This window comes from Theropithecus gelada, chromosome 20, assembly GCF_003255815.1.
Source record: "Theropithecus gelada isolate Dixy chromosome 20, Tgel_1.0, whole genome shotgun sequence".
Classification (NCBI taxonomy): Eukaryota; Metazoa; Chordata; class Mammalia; order Primates; family Cercopithecidae; genus Theropithecus; species Theropithecus gelada.
Window position 1 is genome coordinate 38,758,501 of NC_037688.1, and position 15,489 is coordinate 38,773,989.

The 15,489-nt window shown below is 48.5% G+C and overlaps 1 protein-coding gene and 1 non-coding gene across 2 annotated transcripts in view; both read right to left on the reverse strand.

Annotated features, from left to right (window-relative positions):
• Positions 1 to 1,217: 1,217 nt before the first annotated feature.
• PKD1L2 (polycystin 1 like 2) overlaps positions 1,218 to 15,489 on the reverse strand; it is a 108,166-nt gene continuing 93,894 nt past the window's right edge. Inside the window, exons 39-43 of the mRNA XM_025370608.1 lie at positions 13,766 to 13,926; positions 12,165 to 12,375; positions 9,085 to 9,186; positions 8,452 to 8,583; positions 1,218 to 1,617 (exon numbers count right to left, since the gene is read on the reverse strand). Of these exons, the coding sequence (XP_025226393.1) occupies positions 1,456 to 1,617; positions 8,452 to 8,583; positions 9,085 to 9,186; positions 12,165 to 12,375; positions 13,766 to 13,926 (768 nt within the window). The 3' untranslated portion in view covers positions 1,218 to 1,455. The remainder of the gene's footprint in view (positions 1,618 to 8,451; positions 8,584 to 9,084; positions 9,187 to 12,164; positions 12,376 to 13,765; positions 13,927 to 15,489) is intronic.
• Positions 6,040 to 6,146, reverse strand: LOC112614933. The gene has a single exon (XR_003117228.1). It is a non-coding gene; the product is annotated as a U6 spliceosomal RNA (small nuclear RNA).

A 15,489-nucleotide genomic window follows, 5' to 3' on the forward strand; every position in this document is an offset into this window, starting at 1 on the left:
GGGAGGCCTAGTGGGCAGATCAGGTGAGGCCAGGAGTTCAAGACCAGCCTGGTTAACATGGTGAAACCCCGTCTCTACAAAAAAATGCAAAAATTACCCAGACATGGTTTTGTGTGCCTGTCGTCCCAGATGCTGGGAAAGTTGAGGCACAAGAATCGCTTGATCCCAGGAGGCAGAGGTTGCAGTGAGCTGAAATCATGCCACTGCATTTCAGCCTGGGCAATAGAGTGAGACCCTATCTTAAACGAACAAACAAACAAAAACAGAAAACTTTTATAACCCAGTATTCCCCATATTTATTTGACTCAGAGATATTTTTGGAGGAATGACACCTGTTCTGGATTGAATTGTGGCTCCTAAAGAGATATGCCAAAGTCCTAAGTCCCAGTTCTTCAGATGTGACCATATTGGAGAACAGGATCCCTGCAGATGTATTATAATTAGTTCAGATGAGGTCACCCTTGACTAGGGTGGGCCCCTAATCCAATATGGCTGTTGTCCTGAGAAGAGGAGAAGGAACACGGGCTCTCAGCAAGCTTCTTCCCATCTGGGAGTGATGCATCTAGAAGCCGAGGGATACCAAGGCTTGCTGGCCAACCCCAAAAGCTGGAAGAGGCAAGAAGGATTCTTCCCTACAGCCCTCAGAGGGAGCATGGCACTGCCAACATCTTTTTTCCTTCTTTTCTTTCTTCTTCTTTTTTTTTGTGAGACAGAGTCTTGCTCTGTCACCCAGGCTGGAGTACAGCGGTGCCACCTAGACTCACTGCAACCTCCGCCTCCCAGGTTCAAGTGATTTTCCTGCCTCAGCCTCCTGAGTAGCTGGGACTACAGGTGTCTACCACCACACCTGGCTAATTTTTGTATTTTTAGTAGAGACAGGGTTTCACCATGTTGGCAAGGCTGCTCTCAAACTCCTGGCCTCAAGTGATCCTTACGCCTCAGCCTCCTAAAGTGCTGGGATTATAGGCGTGAGCCACTGCGCCCGGCCACTGCTAACATCTTGATTGCAGACTTCCAGGCTCCAGAGCCAGCACAGAATACATTTCTGTTGTTTTAAGCTACTCAGTTTGTGACACTTTGTTCTGGGAAACTAATACAGCATCCATTAGCATCTCTCGGACAGTTTGAGAAGCCCTGACCTAGAATCATTCAAAAGCAATCCCCAATGGACAAAAAGACGAAATAATTAGTCTGTGGAGGAAATTGTTTTTCCAAACTCCAGGTAATATTTGTTTTATTCCTAATAAGAGGAAATACATTTGAACAAAGAAGCTCTCATAGTATTGGCAATTTTATATATGTCTCTGTTATTCTAATTTTTTTTACTTGCTGGGCTTGGTAATTCTTCAATGGACACAAAAGCTATGACCTAGAGAGACTACGGAGTTACTGGTAAGTGCAGGTCCGAGGCCCTGGGCGTCCCCATTCATAAACGGTGGCGTGTGAACAAACAGCTTAGACCTTGGGCAAAGCTTGTGCTGGTTGAGAGCGGCGAGTCTGGGACAGGGACCCAGGCTGCTCCCTGCTGCTTTCAGGCTCCTCTCTCTTACACTTAATGCCCAGGAAACTGAATATTTTCATCAGCAGCAGATCTACGATCTCCCCTTCCTCCGACAGCTGCAAGAGAGAAAGAACCAAGCAATGTACACAGAACCATCTTCTTTGGGGGTTTTCCTTTCTAAGGGGAAATCACAGTTTTTATTTATTTATTTGTTTGTTTGTTTGTTTGTTTATGTATTTTTATTTTTGTTTGAGACGGAGTCTGGCTCTGTCACCCAGGCTGGAGTGCAGTAGCGCAATCTGGCTCACTGCAACCTCTGTCTCCCGGGTTCAAGCGATTCTCCTGCTTCAGCCTCCTGAGTAGCTGGGACTACAGGCGCCTGCCACCAAGCAAGGCTAATTTTTATATTTTTAGTAGAGAGAGAGTTTTACCATGTTGGCCAGGCAGGTCTCAAACTCCTGACGTCAAGTGATCCGCCTGCCTCGGCCTCCCAAAGTGCTGGGATGATGACAGGCTTGAGCCATTGCATCGTGCCCAGCTCAAATCAGTTTTATTGTCCAGTTTGGTCCCAACCTAGGTCCCTTCACTGTTCAGAGCTTTTTTAGGGTGGGAAGGCCTCCCTCTGGGAATCCCAAGGGTGTGTGCTCCATCCTTTGTCCTCAGGGGGGTCCCTCCTCCTCTCTGTTGAGGATGAGTGGGTTTTCACTGCAACATTTCAAATTCCCAAGCCAGCGCAGAGTAAGCCTCGGCTGGGCGGCTGACCCTGAAGTTAAACAGCACGTGGGCCCCCTTCTGAGATGAGCGTCTCCCCTTTTCCTCTAGGTCAGAGTGTTGGTGGTGGCTCCTTTCATTCTTTTTTTCTTTTTTCTTTTTTTTGATACAGGGTCTGGCTCTGTCACCCAGGCTGGAGTGCAGTTGTTCAATCTCGGCTCACTGCAGCCTCTGCCTCCCGGATTCCAGCGATTCTCCTGCCTCAGCCTCCCGAGTAGCTGGGATTATAGGCACCCACCACCATACCCAGCTAATTTTTGTATTTTTGGTAGAGACAGGGTTCCACCATGTTGATGGAGCTGGTCTCAAACTCCTGACCTCAGGTGATCCACCCACCTCGGCCTCCCAAAGTGCTAGGATTATAGGCGTGAGCCACCATGCCCGGCCCTTTAGTTCTTTATTATTATTCCTTCTGCTTGCTGTGTTTATCCTCTGGCCTGGCCTGGTATGGGAGGAAGTTCTGGAAATGAAAAACTCAATAGGTGTTTCTCTCTGGACACTTCTCAACCATATATACATATTTAAGAGTGACTTAAAGCAAACAAAGAACAAATTTTAGGAAACAGGAATGGCACACGTCACATAAGGGATGTAGGTATGTTCAGTAAACTGGTCAGAAAATGCCCTCTACCACGCCAACAGAGGCTGGGGTGGAATTTATGTACAGGCTGAGCACGGGGGCTTATGTCTGTAATCCCAGGATTTTGGGAGGCCAAGATGAGAAGATTACTTGATTCTAGGAATCTGAGTCCATCCTGGGCAATATAGTGAGACCCCACCTCTACAAATAATTTTTAAAATCACGGCCAGGCGGCCGGGCGCGGTGGTTGGGAGGCCGAGACGGGTGAATCACGAGGTCAGGAGACCGAGACCATCCTGGCTAACACGGTGAAACCCCGTCTCTACTAAGAAATACAAAAACCTAGCCGGGCGAGGTGGCAGCGCCTGTAGTCCCAGCTACTCAGGAGGCTGAGGCCGGAGAATGGCGTGAACCTGGGAGGCGGAGCTTGCAGTGAGCTGAGATCGGGCCACTGCACTCCAGCCTGGGCTACAGAGCGAGACTCCGTCTCAAAAAAAAAAAAAAAAAAAAAAAAATCACGGCCAGGCATGATGGCTCACACCTGTAATTCCAGCATTTTGGGAGGCTGAGGTGGGTGGATCACCTGAGGTCAGGAATTCAAGACCAACCTGACCAACATGGTAAAACACCGTCTCTACTAAAAATACAAAATTAGCCGGGTGTGCTGGGCACATGCCTGTAATCCCAGCTATTCTGGAGGCTGAGGCAGAAGAATTGCTTGAATCTAGGAGGCAGAGGTTGCAGTGAGCCAAGATTGTGCCACTGCACTCCAGCCTGGCAACAAGAGCAAAACTCCATCTCAAAAAAAAAAAAGTTTAAACATCAGGCCAGTGTGATGATTCACACCTGTAATTCCAGCACTGTGGGAGGCTGAGGCAGGCGGGTCGCTTGTGCCCGGGAATTTGAGACCAGGCCAGCCAACACAGGGAAACCCTATCTCTACCAAAAAAAAAAAAAAAAAAAACAGTCAGGCGTGGTGCAGTCCCAGCTACTGGGAAGGCTGAGGTGGGAGGATGGCTTGAGCCCAGGAGGCCGACATTACAGCGGGCCGAGATTGCACCACCGCACTCCAGCCTGGGTGACAGAGCAAGCCCCTTTCTCAAAAGCAAGCGAACAAACAAACAAACAGAAGAATTTATGTACAAAGGTCCTGTGCATTGCTGCTGGGAATCTAAAATGGTACAGCTGCTTCAGAAAACAGTGTGGCAGGTCTTCAAACAATAAAAGAGTTACTGTGTAACCCAAAAATGTCACTTCCAAGTATATGCCCAAGAGAAGTGGAAACATATGTCCATAGGAAATCCTGACCACAAATGTTCATAGCAGCATTGTTTATAAAAGCCAAAATACAGAAACAACCCAAATACCCATCAGCTGAGGAACGGATAAGCACATTGTTGTTATACCCACACAAAGGAATATGACTCAGCCGTAAAAAGGAATGACATGTGGATGCATGCTACGGCATAGATGAATCTTGAAAACATGATGCTAAATGAAATAAGCTAGACACAAAAGGCCACGTATTGTACGAGCCCATTTATATGAATATGAATTTCCAGAATAGGCAAATCCAAAGAAATAGAATGTAGATTAGTGGTTGCCAGGGGCTGGAGGCATGGATATGGGAGGTGATTATTAATAGGTAGGGGGCTTCTTTGTGGTATTGAAAATGTTCTGGGCCTAGCTGCGGTGGCTCACACCTGTAATCCCAGCACTTTGGGAGGCCGAGGTTAGCAGATTGCCTGAGATGAGGAGTTCGAGACCACCTTGGCCAACATGGTAAGACCCGTCTCTACTAAAAATACAAAAAATTAGCTGGGTGTGGTGGTGGGCACCTATAATCCCAGCTACTCGGGAGGCTGAGGTAGAAGAATCACCTGAACTCGGGAGGCAGAGGTTGCAGTGAGCCAAGATCACGCGACTGCACTCCAGCCTGGGCGACAGAGCAAGACTCTGTCTCAAAAAAAAAGAAAGAAAATATTCTGGAATTAGTGATGATGTTTGCACAACTCTGTGAATACACTAAAAACATTTAATTATATGATTTAAAATGGTTAATTTTATGGCATGTGAAATATATCTTCATTGTTAAAAATATAATTCATTTACAATGGACGAGTTCAGTCTTCTGGTAGAAGGAACCCACTCTGAGAAAGTAACTTTAATTAAAGGTGGCTACCTAATTGCATCTCCAAATTAAGGTACAGTTGGAGTACCCGGCCATCAGACCTAGCAATGCTCTCCACTTCCTTGCTAAAATGAAAATATTTCCCCAACACCACAAAATTGTTTTTAATATATCAAATCTTTTTGCAGGACAAAGGCATTGTGGTATAATATGAACCATGTTTGGTCTTTGACCTTGGTTCCTGTTACAGAGCTCCTGAAATCCTTAGAATTTACTAACAGAGTGTCTTTTGCTATTCATAATGAGCCTTCTTTCATGACACCTGAGTTTTTGCTAATGAGTGACTTAGGGCAGGCCCCTAGATAGCTTCAGGAAGGGGCAGGTCACAAGAAAATTCTCAGATGGTCAAGTCTCTGATAAAAAAAAAAAAAAAGCCATAATATTTACATATAACCCACACACATTCTCCTGTATACTTTAAGTCATCATCTATAAGTACCATTAAGTACTTATAATACTTAACACAATGTAAATGCTATGTAAACAGTTGTTATACAAGTTAAGTATCCCTCATCCGAAATGCTTGGGATGACAAGTGTTTTGTGTTTCAGACTTTTTTCAGATTTTGGAATTTACATAATGAGGTATCTTGGGAATGGGACCCAAGACTAAAGAGGAAATTTATTTATGTTTATATACACCTTATACACATAGCCTGAAGGTCATTTTATACAATATGTATTTCTAATTTTTATTTATTTATTTTTTAGAGATAGGGTCTTGCTGTGTCATGCAGGCTGGAGAGCAGTGGTGTGATCATGGCTTACTGCATCCTAGGCTCAAGCTGTCCTCCCCAGTAGCTAGAACAAGAGGCACATGCCACCAGGCTCAGCAAATTTTTGTATTTTTTGTACAGATAGGGTCTAGAAATATTGCCCAGGCTGGTCTTGAACTCCTGGCCTCGAGTGATTCTCCTGTCTCAGCTTCCCAAAGTGCTGGGATTGCAGGCGTGAGCCACTGGGCCCAGCCCAGTATACATTTTTTTATTTTAAAATTTAAAATATGAAACACTTCATAAATTTGCATGACCTCCTTGCGCAGGGGTCACGCCGATCTTCTCTGTAGCATTCCGATTTTAGCATTTGTGCTGCTGAAGTGAACACTGGCTTGGTATTTTCAATAATTTTGTGCATGAAACAAAGTTTGTATTAAGTAGTTATGTGTGGAATTTTCCATGTGTCACCTCATGTGAGCATGCATACAATTTTGGATTTTGGAGCATTCTGGATTTCTGATTTTTGGATTAGGGATGCCCAATCGGTATAAGATACCCAGTTGGTGTCTGCTGGAGAATTGCTTGGTGTGTGGGGAAAATCTCCACACATTTGGTTACAGAAGTGTTCTGTGTTTAGTGAGAGTTTAGTAGAAGTAAACATTTGTGTTTCCTTTCCAAACACAGATCCAGGACACACGTTACAAGTGTACCAGAGACCATTTAGCAACAGAGGAGGCGCAGCATTCTTAGCATTCCTGAATCCTGTGGGCAATAATTTCCTGGTTTCCAGGAAAAATAACTCTTTAAAATGATCCTTTAACATGATGGAGTATGCCACCTTTAAGAAATCTTTTGCAATTTAGAAAAACAACAACAATACCAAATTGCTGCTCTTGTATAGAAATGGAAAAATTCAAAGAAGAGTGTTCTAAGGGTTTCTTTGTTAGACATGCAGATTTTTCCTTTTTTTTCTTTTGAGACAGGATCTTGCTTTGTCACCCAGGCTGGAGTGCAGTGGCATGATCACAGCTCACTTCAGCCTCCACCTCCTGGGCTCAGGCGATCCTCCTACCTCAGCCTCCTGTGTAGCTAGGACTGCAGGTGTGTGCCACCACACCTGGCTTAGGCATACAGATTGAAAGAACCTTTCAACTGGGATAGGAAGAGCTGCATAATATGTCACCCTTCACACAGCTATACCTCCAGAAGGGCAGGAAAAAAAACAAAACAAAACCATACATCCAAGTCAGACAGACCCAGGTTGAAATTCCACCTTTCCTACTTTCTAGCTCTGTGGTTCTAGGTAAATGATTTCAACTCTGTGAGCCTTGGTTTCCTTCTCTGTAAGTTGTGAATAATTATACCTACTTCACGGAGCTGTTGTGAGGATTAAATAAAATGTGCGAAGCCTTCAGCACAACTTCCATTGTGAAGAGAGTGCTCTGTGGGTGGTGCTGGTGGCTGTTATTAATCTGCAGTCTATGTGCTCATATCCCTCTTCCTGCAGGGAGTCCAGCAAGCCGACTGGAGAATTGCTTGGTGAAAATCTCCACACATTTGGTCAGAAAGTGTTCTGTGTTAGAGAGTTTAGTAGAAATAAAAATTTGTATTTTTTTTTCTGTGAAAAAAAAAATGGATGTGAGGTTGACCACGAGTGCCCAGCTTGCTGCCCTCTGAGCCATGAAGACATGGGTTGAGGTTTTGGAGCGTAGTATGCATTCTCAACCTTGACTGTTCATTAACATTAAAATTACCCAAAGAGAGGGCTGGGGGTGGTGGCTCACGCCTGTAATTCCAGCACTTAGGGAAGCCGAGGTTGGTGGATCACCTGAGGTCAGGAGTTCAAGACCAGCCTAACCAACGTGGTAAAACCCTGTTTCTACTAAATACAAAAAAATTAGCTGAGTGTGGTGGCAGGTGCCTGTAATCCCAGCTACTTGGGAGGCTGAGGCAAGAGAATTGCTTGAACCCAGGAGGTGGAGGTTGCAGTGAGCCAAGATTGTGCCATTGCACTCCAGCCTGGGCAACAAGAGCAAAAACTCCATCTCAAAAAAAAAAAAAAAAAAAAATTCCCAAAGAGACTTCAAACATACCAAGGGCTGGCTCATTACCCCAGAGGTTCTGTTGGTATTGGTCTCTGTTGGTGTTGGTCTCTGTTGGTGTTGGTCTCAGTTGGTATTGGTCTTGGTTGGTATTGGTCTCCTCTGTTGGTGTTGGTCTCTGCTGGTGTTGGTCTCTGTTGCTATTAGTCTTGGTTGGTGTTGGTCTCTGTTGGTGTTGGTCTCTGTTGGTATTGGTCTCTGTTGGTGTTGGTCTCTGTTGGTGTTGGTCTCTGTTGGTATTGGTCTCCTCTGTTGGTGTTGGTCTCTGTTGGTATTGGTCTCTGGTGGGGCAGCCGTTGTTTCCAAAAGGCCCCAGGTGATTCTAAGGTGCACTCAGGGTGGAGGTCGCTGGTGTTGTGAACAGAGTCCCAAACTGGGAATCAGGAGGCCTGGCTCTGACACCAGCCCTGGCCCTCACTTGCTTGTGATTTTGGAGAATTAATATCCTCCGTCTATGCCTCAGTTTCCCCTCCTGTGAAATGAGGGCTCTGAGCTACAATGCTCTCTCAAGTCCTCTAAAGTCTAATGCCGCTCCAGCCTCTTCATAGTTCAGCATCAATGACTGATGAGGAATAGGCCAAAGTGACTCACCTGATAGTATTTTTGCTCCTCACTGAAGGCCACCAGGATGACAGAGACAAACAGGTTCAGCACCACAAATGTCATAAAAACGATGCAGGACCCAATGAGGAAGGAGCCAAGCACTGGGCTATAGTCCAGGACCTGTCAGAAAGAAAGCCAGGGTCATCGAGTGTCCTGGGTCCCAGCAGCCACTTCCCCTACTGGAAAACCCTCAGAGGGAAAATGGTCCTCAGAGCTAGGCAGAGCCTGGAGCCAGGAAGGTCCCCTCTGCCTGGGGCTGAGAGAGCTGGGCAAGGAGGGAATGGGCAGCCCCTCACTTTCCATGGCTGCCACCTCTAAAGACGGCTGCCCTTTCTGCCCAGGGTAGGGGGTGTTTCCTTTGGGAGACCCCTCTACAGCCCTCCCCTGAGTAGCCAGTGCCCGATGTTCCTCTGTGAGCAGGGGTCCCAAGGGCAAGCTGAGGGCTCTAGCAGGGGTGTCCACCTAGGGGAGGGGGAGCATTTCTGTTTGTCCAAACTTGCCTGATGCTTGCCAGGTCATGGGCCCAAGGGATGGCACAGGGTGGGGTGGGCAGGGAGTGCTTTTTCTCATCTTCATAGAGGCTCAGTGTAGATGGCAGCACCTGTGCCCTCACCCCATTACCTCCTCGTAGTTGAAGATTCCCAGCTGAAGGCTGATCATCGTCTCTGCCGCATCAAAGAGGGTTTTGTAGGAACGGAGTTTCCAACCAAACATTAAGTTCGACTGTCATGGAAAGAATTCTCATGAACAGGGAAGGAGGCTGCCAAGGAGCACAAAAGCTGCTGTTTCACAGTGGGGTGGGTAGTCTGTGTCAGCCACAGCCCTGGCCGGGCTGGTCAAGCTACTGTACCTAAAGGGGTGTGCAAGTGGGTGTGCGTACACAACTGGTTTTTGTTTGTTTGTGAGACGGAGTCTTGCTCTGTCACCCAGGCTGGAGTACAATGGTTCGATCTCAGCTCACTGCAGCCTCCGCCTCGTGGGTTCAAGCGATTCTCCTGCCTCAGCCTCACAAGTAGCTAGGACTACAGGCACGCACCACCACGTCTGGCTAATTTTTATATTTTTCATAGAGACAGGGTTTCTCCATGTTGGTCAGGCTGGCCTCGAACTCAGGACCTCAGGTGATCCACCCGCCTTGGCCTCCCAAAGTGCTAGGATTATGGGCGTGAGCCACCGCACCCGGTCCACAACTGATTCTATATGGCATGCATGTGTTTCTCTCTGTGGGTCTGTGCGTGCAAGGCCACACGTGTGTCTGTGTGAGAGTGTACATGTATATGCCTGTGGCCATCAATATCTACACATATGCACTTGTGTGTATGTATGTGTATATATGTGTATGTGTGTGCATATGCATGTGTATATGTGTATGTGTGTATCCATGTGTAGTGTTTGTGCGCATATGTATGTGTGTATATTTGTATTATGTGTTTACGTGTGCATGTGTGCATGTGTGTATATATGTGCATGCCTGTGCACATACATGTGTATGTGTATACGTGTGCGTGTGTATGTGTGCACATGTGCATGCGTGTGCATCCATGTGCATGTGTGTGCATGTGTGTGTCATGTTTCTGGAGGTGCTGCCTGGATGACCTTGTCCAGAACCTTTGCTGTGTCCACGGCCTGTTGATGATGCCCATCTTTGTGTGCATCAGGATGAGGGAGTGCCCAGGGTGCCTCTGGGACTCACGCAGGCACCTGTTAAGCCACCTGGCTGTGTTCTCCAGATGTGGCCCAAATACCTGGCAATGAAACTGGGCACTCTGTGGCTCCAAATTCTTCGCTCTGGGGAACTGGGTTGAACGGATGATGGGCTTCTGCCTGGGGGAGGCCCTCCCCTCACCACATTTCCCCTCACCACAACTCCCCACTCCCAAGACTTTCCCAGGGCTGCGGTGTCAGAGGGAGGCCCAGCAGCCCTTGGCTCTGGCTCTGAGTTGGTGACTTTTGGTCCCATGGGACACTGCACTGTCGCTGCAGCCCAGACACTGCAGGGAGGACTAAAGAAATCCACATTAGGGTTTAGACGGGAGCTTTCACCAAAATCACAGACTCCAGCTTTCCAGAACTCACCCCCATCACTCCCTCAGTGCACGCCGCCTGTTTCCGAGGGTGGGAGAGGAAGATGGGGTGGCGCCGGGGATGGAAGGCGGTCAGGGCTGAGGTGACAGAGAGGCAGAGCTGGGTAAGGGTTGGGGTGGAGTGGGGACTAGAATGTGATGGGCTGGTGGATGGGATGATTGGGAAGGAGTGGAAGGCAAGAGACGGGATGGAGCCAGGGTGAGAATGGGGAAGGCCCTGGGGTAGGGTGTGGGCCAGGATTGTGCTAAAGGCCAGAGATGAGTGGAAGGCCGGGGCTCGCATGGGAACACGGTGGGCAGTACGGGGCGTATTTAGAAGGACATCAGGAGGTGGTGGAGGCCAGGATGTAAGAGGGTCTTTGTGTCTCACATTATCATAAAAGATAATTGAAAATTTAATGTTTTTGGCTGGGCACGGTGGCTCACGCCTGTAATCCCAGCACTTTGGGTGGCTGAGGTGGGCAGATTACCTGAGGTCAGGAGTTTGAGACCAGCTTGGCCAACATGGTAAAACACTGTTTCTACCAAAAATACAAACATTGGCTGGGTGTCGTGGCACATGCCTGCAGCCCCAGCTACTCGGGAGGCTGAAGCAGGAGAATCACTTGAACCTGGGAGGCAGAGCTTGCAGTGAGCCGAGATCGTGACACTGCACTCTAGCCTGGGCAACAGAGTGAGACTTTGTCTCAAAAAAAAAAAAAAAAAAAAAAAAAAAAAAAAGCCAGGCACAGTCGCTCATGCCTGTAATCCCAGCACTTTGGGAGGCCAAGGGCCAAGGTGGGTGGATCACCTGAAGTCAGGAGCTCGAGACCAGCCTGACCAACTTGGTGAAACCCTGCCTCTACTAAAAATACAAAATTAGCCAGGCGTGGTGGTGCACACCTGTAATCCCAGCTACTCAGGAGGCTGAGGCAAGAGAATCGCTTGGACCTGGGAGGTGGAGGTTACAGTGAGCCTAGATCGTGCCACTGCACTCCAACCAGGGCAGCAGAACAAGACTCCGTCTCAAAAGAACAAAATGAAACAAAACAAAACAAAACAATTTCATGTTTTCATTTATGTTTTTCTAGTCACACAGGGCCATGCTTGTCAATGTGCTCTCACTGTTAAAGTGCTGAGTGAAGTGGCATCGGCCCTCCCAAGTTCACGAGTCACATCTTGGACAACAAGCACTGGCATGGCCTGTGGATGTATCTACCTTCACGTCCCCACCTCTGCCCCAACTCAAGGACGTGGTGGCCCCATCCATCCCCCAGCATGGCAGCAGTGCTCTGTGTGTGTCTAGGAGTTAGCCCTGTGCCTTCTGACCAGCTGGGAAGCCAGGAGAACTGGCACATCCAGGAGGGGTCTAGAGGTAGAAAGGAATTTTTCCTGAACCTGGAGCATTTCAGCACTAGAGCCTATGCCTCCTCACCCCACCCACCTGAGCTCTCCAGCCTTTGCCATTTGAGATGACTGGTGCATGAGCTCACAGCAAAGAGACCCTGTACTCAGAAGAGCCACCACCTTCCTTGGGTTCCCAGGGTCTCCCTAACCCTAACTGTCCACTTCCCACCACCAATTAGCCTTGGCTTCTGCAGAGACCCACCCTAAGCTTGTCCCAAAGCAGATACTTACCGCGATGGAGTAAGCCAGGAGCATGGTAAGGATGACAATGATAAAGCCTGAAATGTCGCCCCAGGCACGGCGTAGGGCTGCCGTGATCATGTTCATTTTGGGATTCAACCTGAGCAGATGCCAAAGCTTCACTGTGGACAGAAGTACCAGGAAGGCGATGATGTAGCCAAGGGCGGCATCGGCTGCTGCTGTCTCACTGAAGCTGATGCCTCTGTGGGATCAAAATGGGATGGCTGCGTCTCAGAGACCTTGAGCAGTTCAGCCAGAACTCATCTGAATGCAAGATTAGACTGATCGGCATTTCAGGAGGTGGGATTAGTTTTATCATCATCTCATAGGCTATCAGGTCCAGAAACAGGTCTGGGAAAAAGAGGCGTCCCAGTTCCCCCAGCGGGGTGATGATGATGATGAGAAGGAGGAGGAGGAGGAGGATGCTGGGAATTACGGTGTACACCTGTAATCCCAGGTACTCGGGAGGCTGAGGCACAAGAATAGCTTGAACCCAGGAGGCAAAGTTTACAGTGAGCTGAGATCACGCCACTGCACTCCAGCCTGGATGACAAAGCCAGACTCTGAAAACAAAACACCCTAAGTGCCTGCCCTCAATGTCTTTGTTTTTTTTTTTTTTTTTTTTTGAGACGGAGTCTCGCTCTGTCGCCCAGGCTGGAGTGCAGTGGCGCGATCTCCGCTCACTGCAAGCTCCGCCTCCCGGGTTCACGCCATTCTCCTGCCTCAGCCTCCTGGGTAGCTGGGACTACAGGTGCCCGCCACCTTGCCCGGCTAATTTTTTTGTATTTTTAGTAGAGACGGGGTTTCACGGTGTTAGCCAGGATGGTCTCGATCTCCTGACCTTGTGATCCGCCCGCCTCGGCCTCCCAAAGTGCTGGGATTACAGGCGTGAGCCACAGCGCCCGGCCTTCAATGTCTTTGTTAAATGAGGCGATGATAACACTGACCTTCATCAATTCTGATGATGTTTCCTCAGGTGCATACATCCTGCCTACCACATAGTGGACACTTAGTGTCCTTCCATTGGTCCTAGGGCTGATCTAGGCTTGCATGATCTCAGCTCACTGCAACCTCTGCCTCCTTGGTTCAAGTCATTCTCCTGCCTCAGCCTCCCCAGTAGCTGGGATTACAGGTGCACACCACCACACCCAGCTAATTTTTGTATTTTTTGTACAGACGGGGTTTCAGTATGTTGGCCAGGCTGGTCTCGAACTCCTGACCTCGTGATCCACCCGCCTCGGCCTCCCAAAGTGCTGGGATTACAAGTGAGCTTACTGGGGCCCTAATACTTGCAAAGGGCCTCCCCCAAAGGCCAAGAGGAGCCTAAGCAGGATGCCACATGGCCCTATGTTTTGGGAAGATTTGCACAAGATGTTCTATTTTGTCTGAGTCATCTCCAATCGTACTCACTTGCAGCTGGCCCCACACCTGAATCTAGGTGGCAGCTAGAGTTATGCCTGCTAGGCGTGCCCCTTTATCCCCTGAGCGTCCACAGCATCCCAAAACCTCCTTCTGACCCCTGGGCCTCAAACGGAGCTGTAGGAAGAGGGGCCAGTATGGGGAGCCGGGGGGCTGAGGAGACAGCCACTTACTCCTCCCTGTGGTTCCGGCAGCGCTGGAGATCCCTTTCAGCCAGGACAGCCCTCTTCACAAACACCGCCAGGGCACTCCAGCTGGCCAGGATGATGGCCAGCTCCAGAAGGTTCCACTTGCTGCGGAAATAGCTCCACGTCTGCTTTCTCATGCGCTTGCCCTGGAAAAGGAACGTGAGGTTGTGGCCATGACTGCCCCCATCCCCAGGGCTGCTCCCTCCCCACCCCGGAGGGCCCTCTGGCAAGAGGCTTCCCCAGCTCTGGCTCCCATGCACAGAGTGCTTGGGCCTCTCCCCAACCTTGTGCACAGACCCACTGACGTTGGATAATAGGGCCTGGAAGCGGGGAACCTAAGAATGAAAAAAATGCAAACACTTCAGCTATGACAGGAAATATCTTCTTCATTTACATAGGGTGTACCCCGAGTAAATGACTTTGTAACTCCACTTTAACCTCTTCATTTACATAGGACGTACACCAACTAACCAATGGAAACCTCTAGAAGGTATTTAAACCCCAGGAAATTCTTTTTTTTTTTTTTTTTTTTTTGAGATGGAATCTCACTGTGCTGCCCAGGCTGGAGTGCAGTGGGCCCCATCTCGGCTCAATGTAACCTCCGCCTCCCGGGTTCAAGCGATTCTCCTGCTTCAGCCCCCTGAGTAGCTGGGATTACAGACGTATGCCACCACATCCAGCTACTTTTTGTATTTTCAGCAGAGATGGGGTTTCACTTTGTTGGCCACGCTGGTCTCGAACTCCTGACCTCAGGTGATCTGCCCGCCTCTGCTTCCCAAAGTGCTGGGATTACAAGTGTGAGCCACCACACCCGGCTGGCTGCAGTTTTGCAACATGAAAAGAGTTCATCCTTCTGGAGACGGACGGTAGTGACAGTTGCACAGTGATGTGAGTGGACCTAATGCCACTAAACACTTAAAAGTGGTTAAAATGGTAAACTTTATGTTATGTATATTTCCCACAATTAAAACTAAATTATTTAGGCTGGGCACAGTGGCTCATGCCTGTAATCCCAGCACTTGGGAGGCAGTGGCTGGAGGATCACAAGGTCAAGAGATCCAGACCATTCTGGCCAACATGGCGAAACTTCGTCTCTACTAAAAATATAAAAATTAGTGGTGGCGGGTGCCTGTAGTCCTGAAAGAAATCAGGCACATTCCTCAGCCCCGGGCTCAACACAAAGCACATTCCTCAGCCCCGGGCTCAACACAAAGCATATTCCTCAGCCCTGGGCTCAACACAAACAGGCCCAGTACAAACACATCCCACCATATATCTCTCAATTTCCTGAGCTCAGTACAAACACCACCTGGAAAAGTCCCCGATAAGGACACAGCCGTTTGTGGTTTTACTGAAAGCGCAGGAACCAATAGAAAACTGCTAAATGTATAACTTAAAATGTAAACCAATTGTAATGCTGTAACCAAAAGAATTCCCTTGTTCCTCTGTAACTTTACGTATCTTATTTACATCGGGCTATAAAAAGCAAGCACTCGCATTGTTCGGGGCCCTCTTGTATGCTGTGGAATGGAGGGACCAAGTTCAAACTTGCAGTAAAAGATCCTTGCCGCTTGGCTTTGACTCTGGACTCTGGTGGTCTTCTTTGGGGAACAAACGGTCTGGGCATAACAGTCCCAGCTACTCAGGAGGCTAAGGCAGGAGAATGGCATGAATCTGGGAGGCGGAGGTTGCAGTGAGCCGAGATCGTA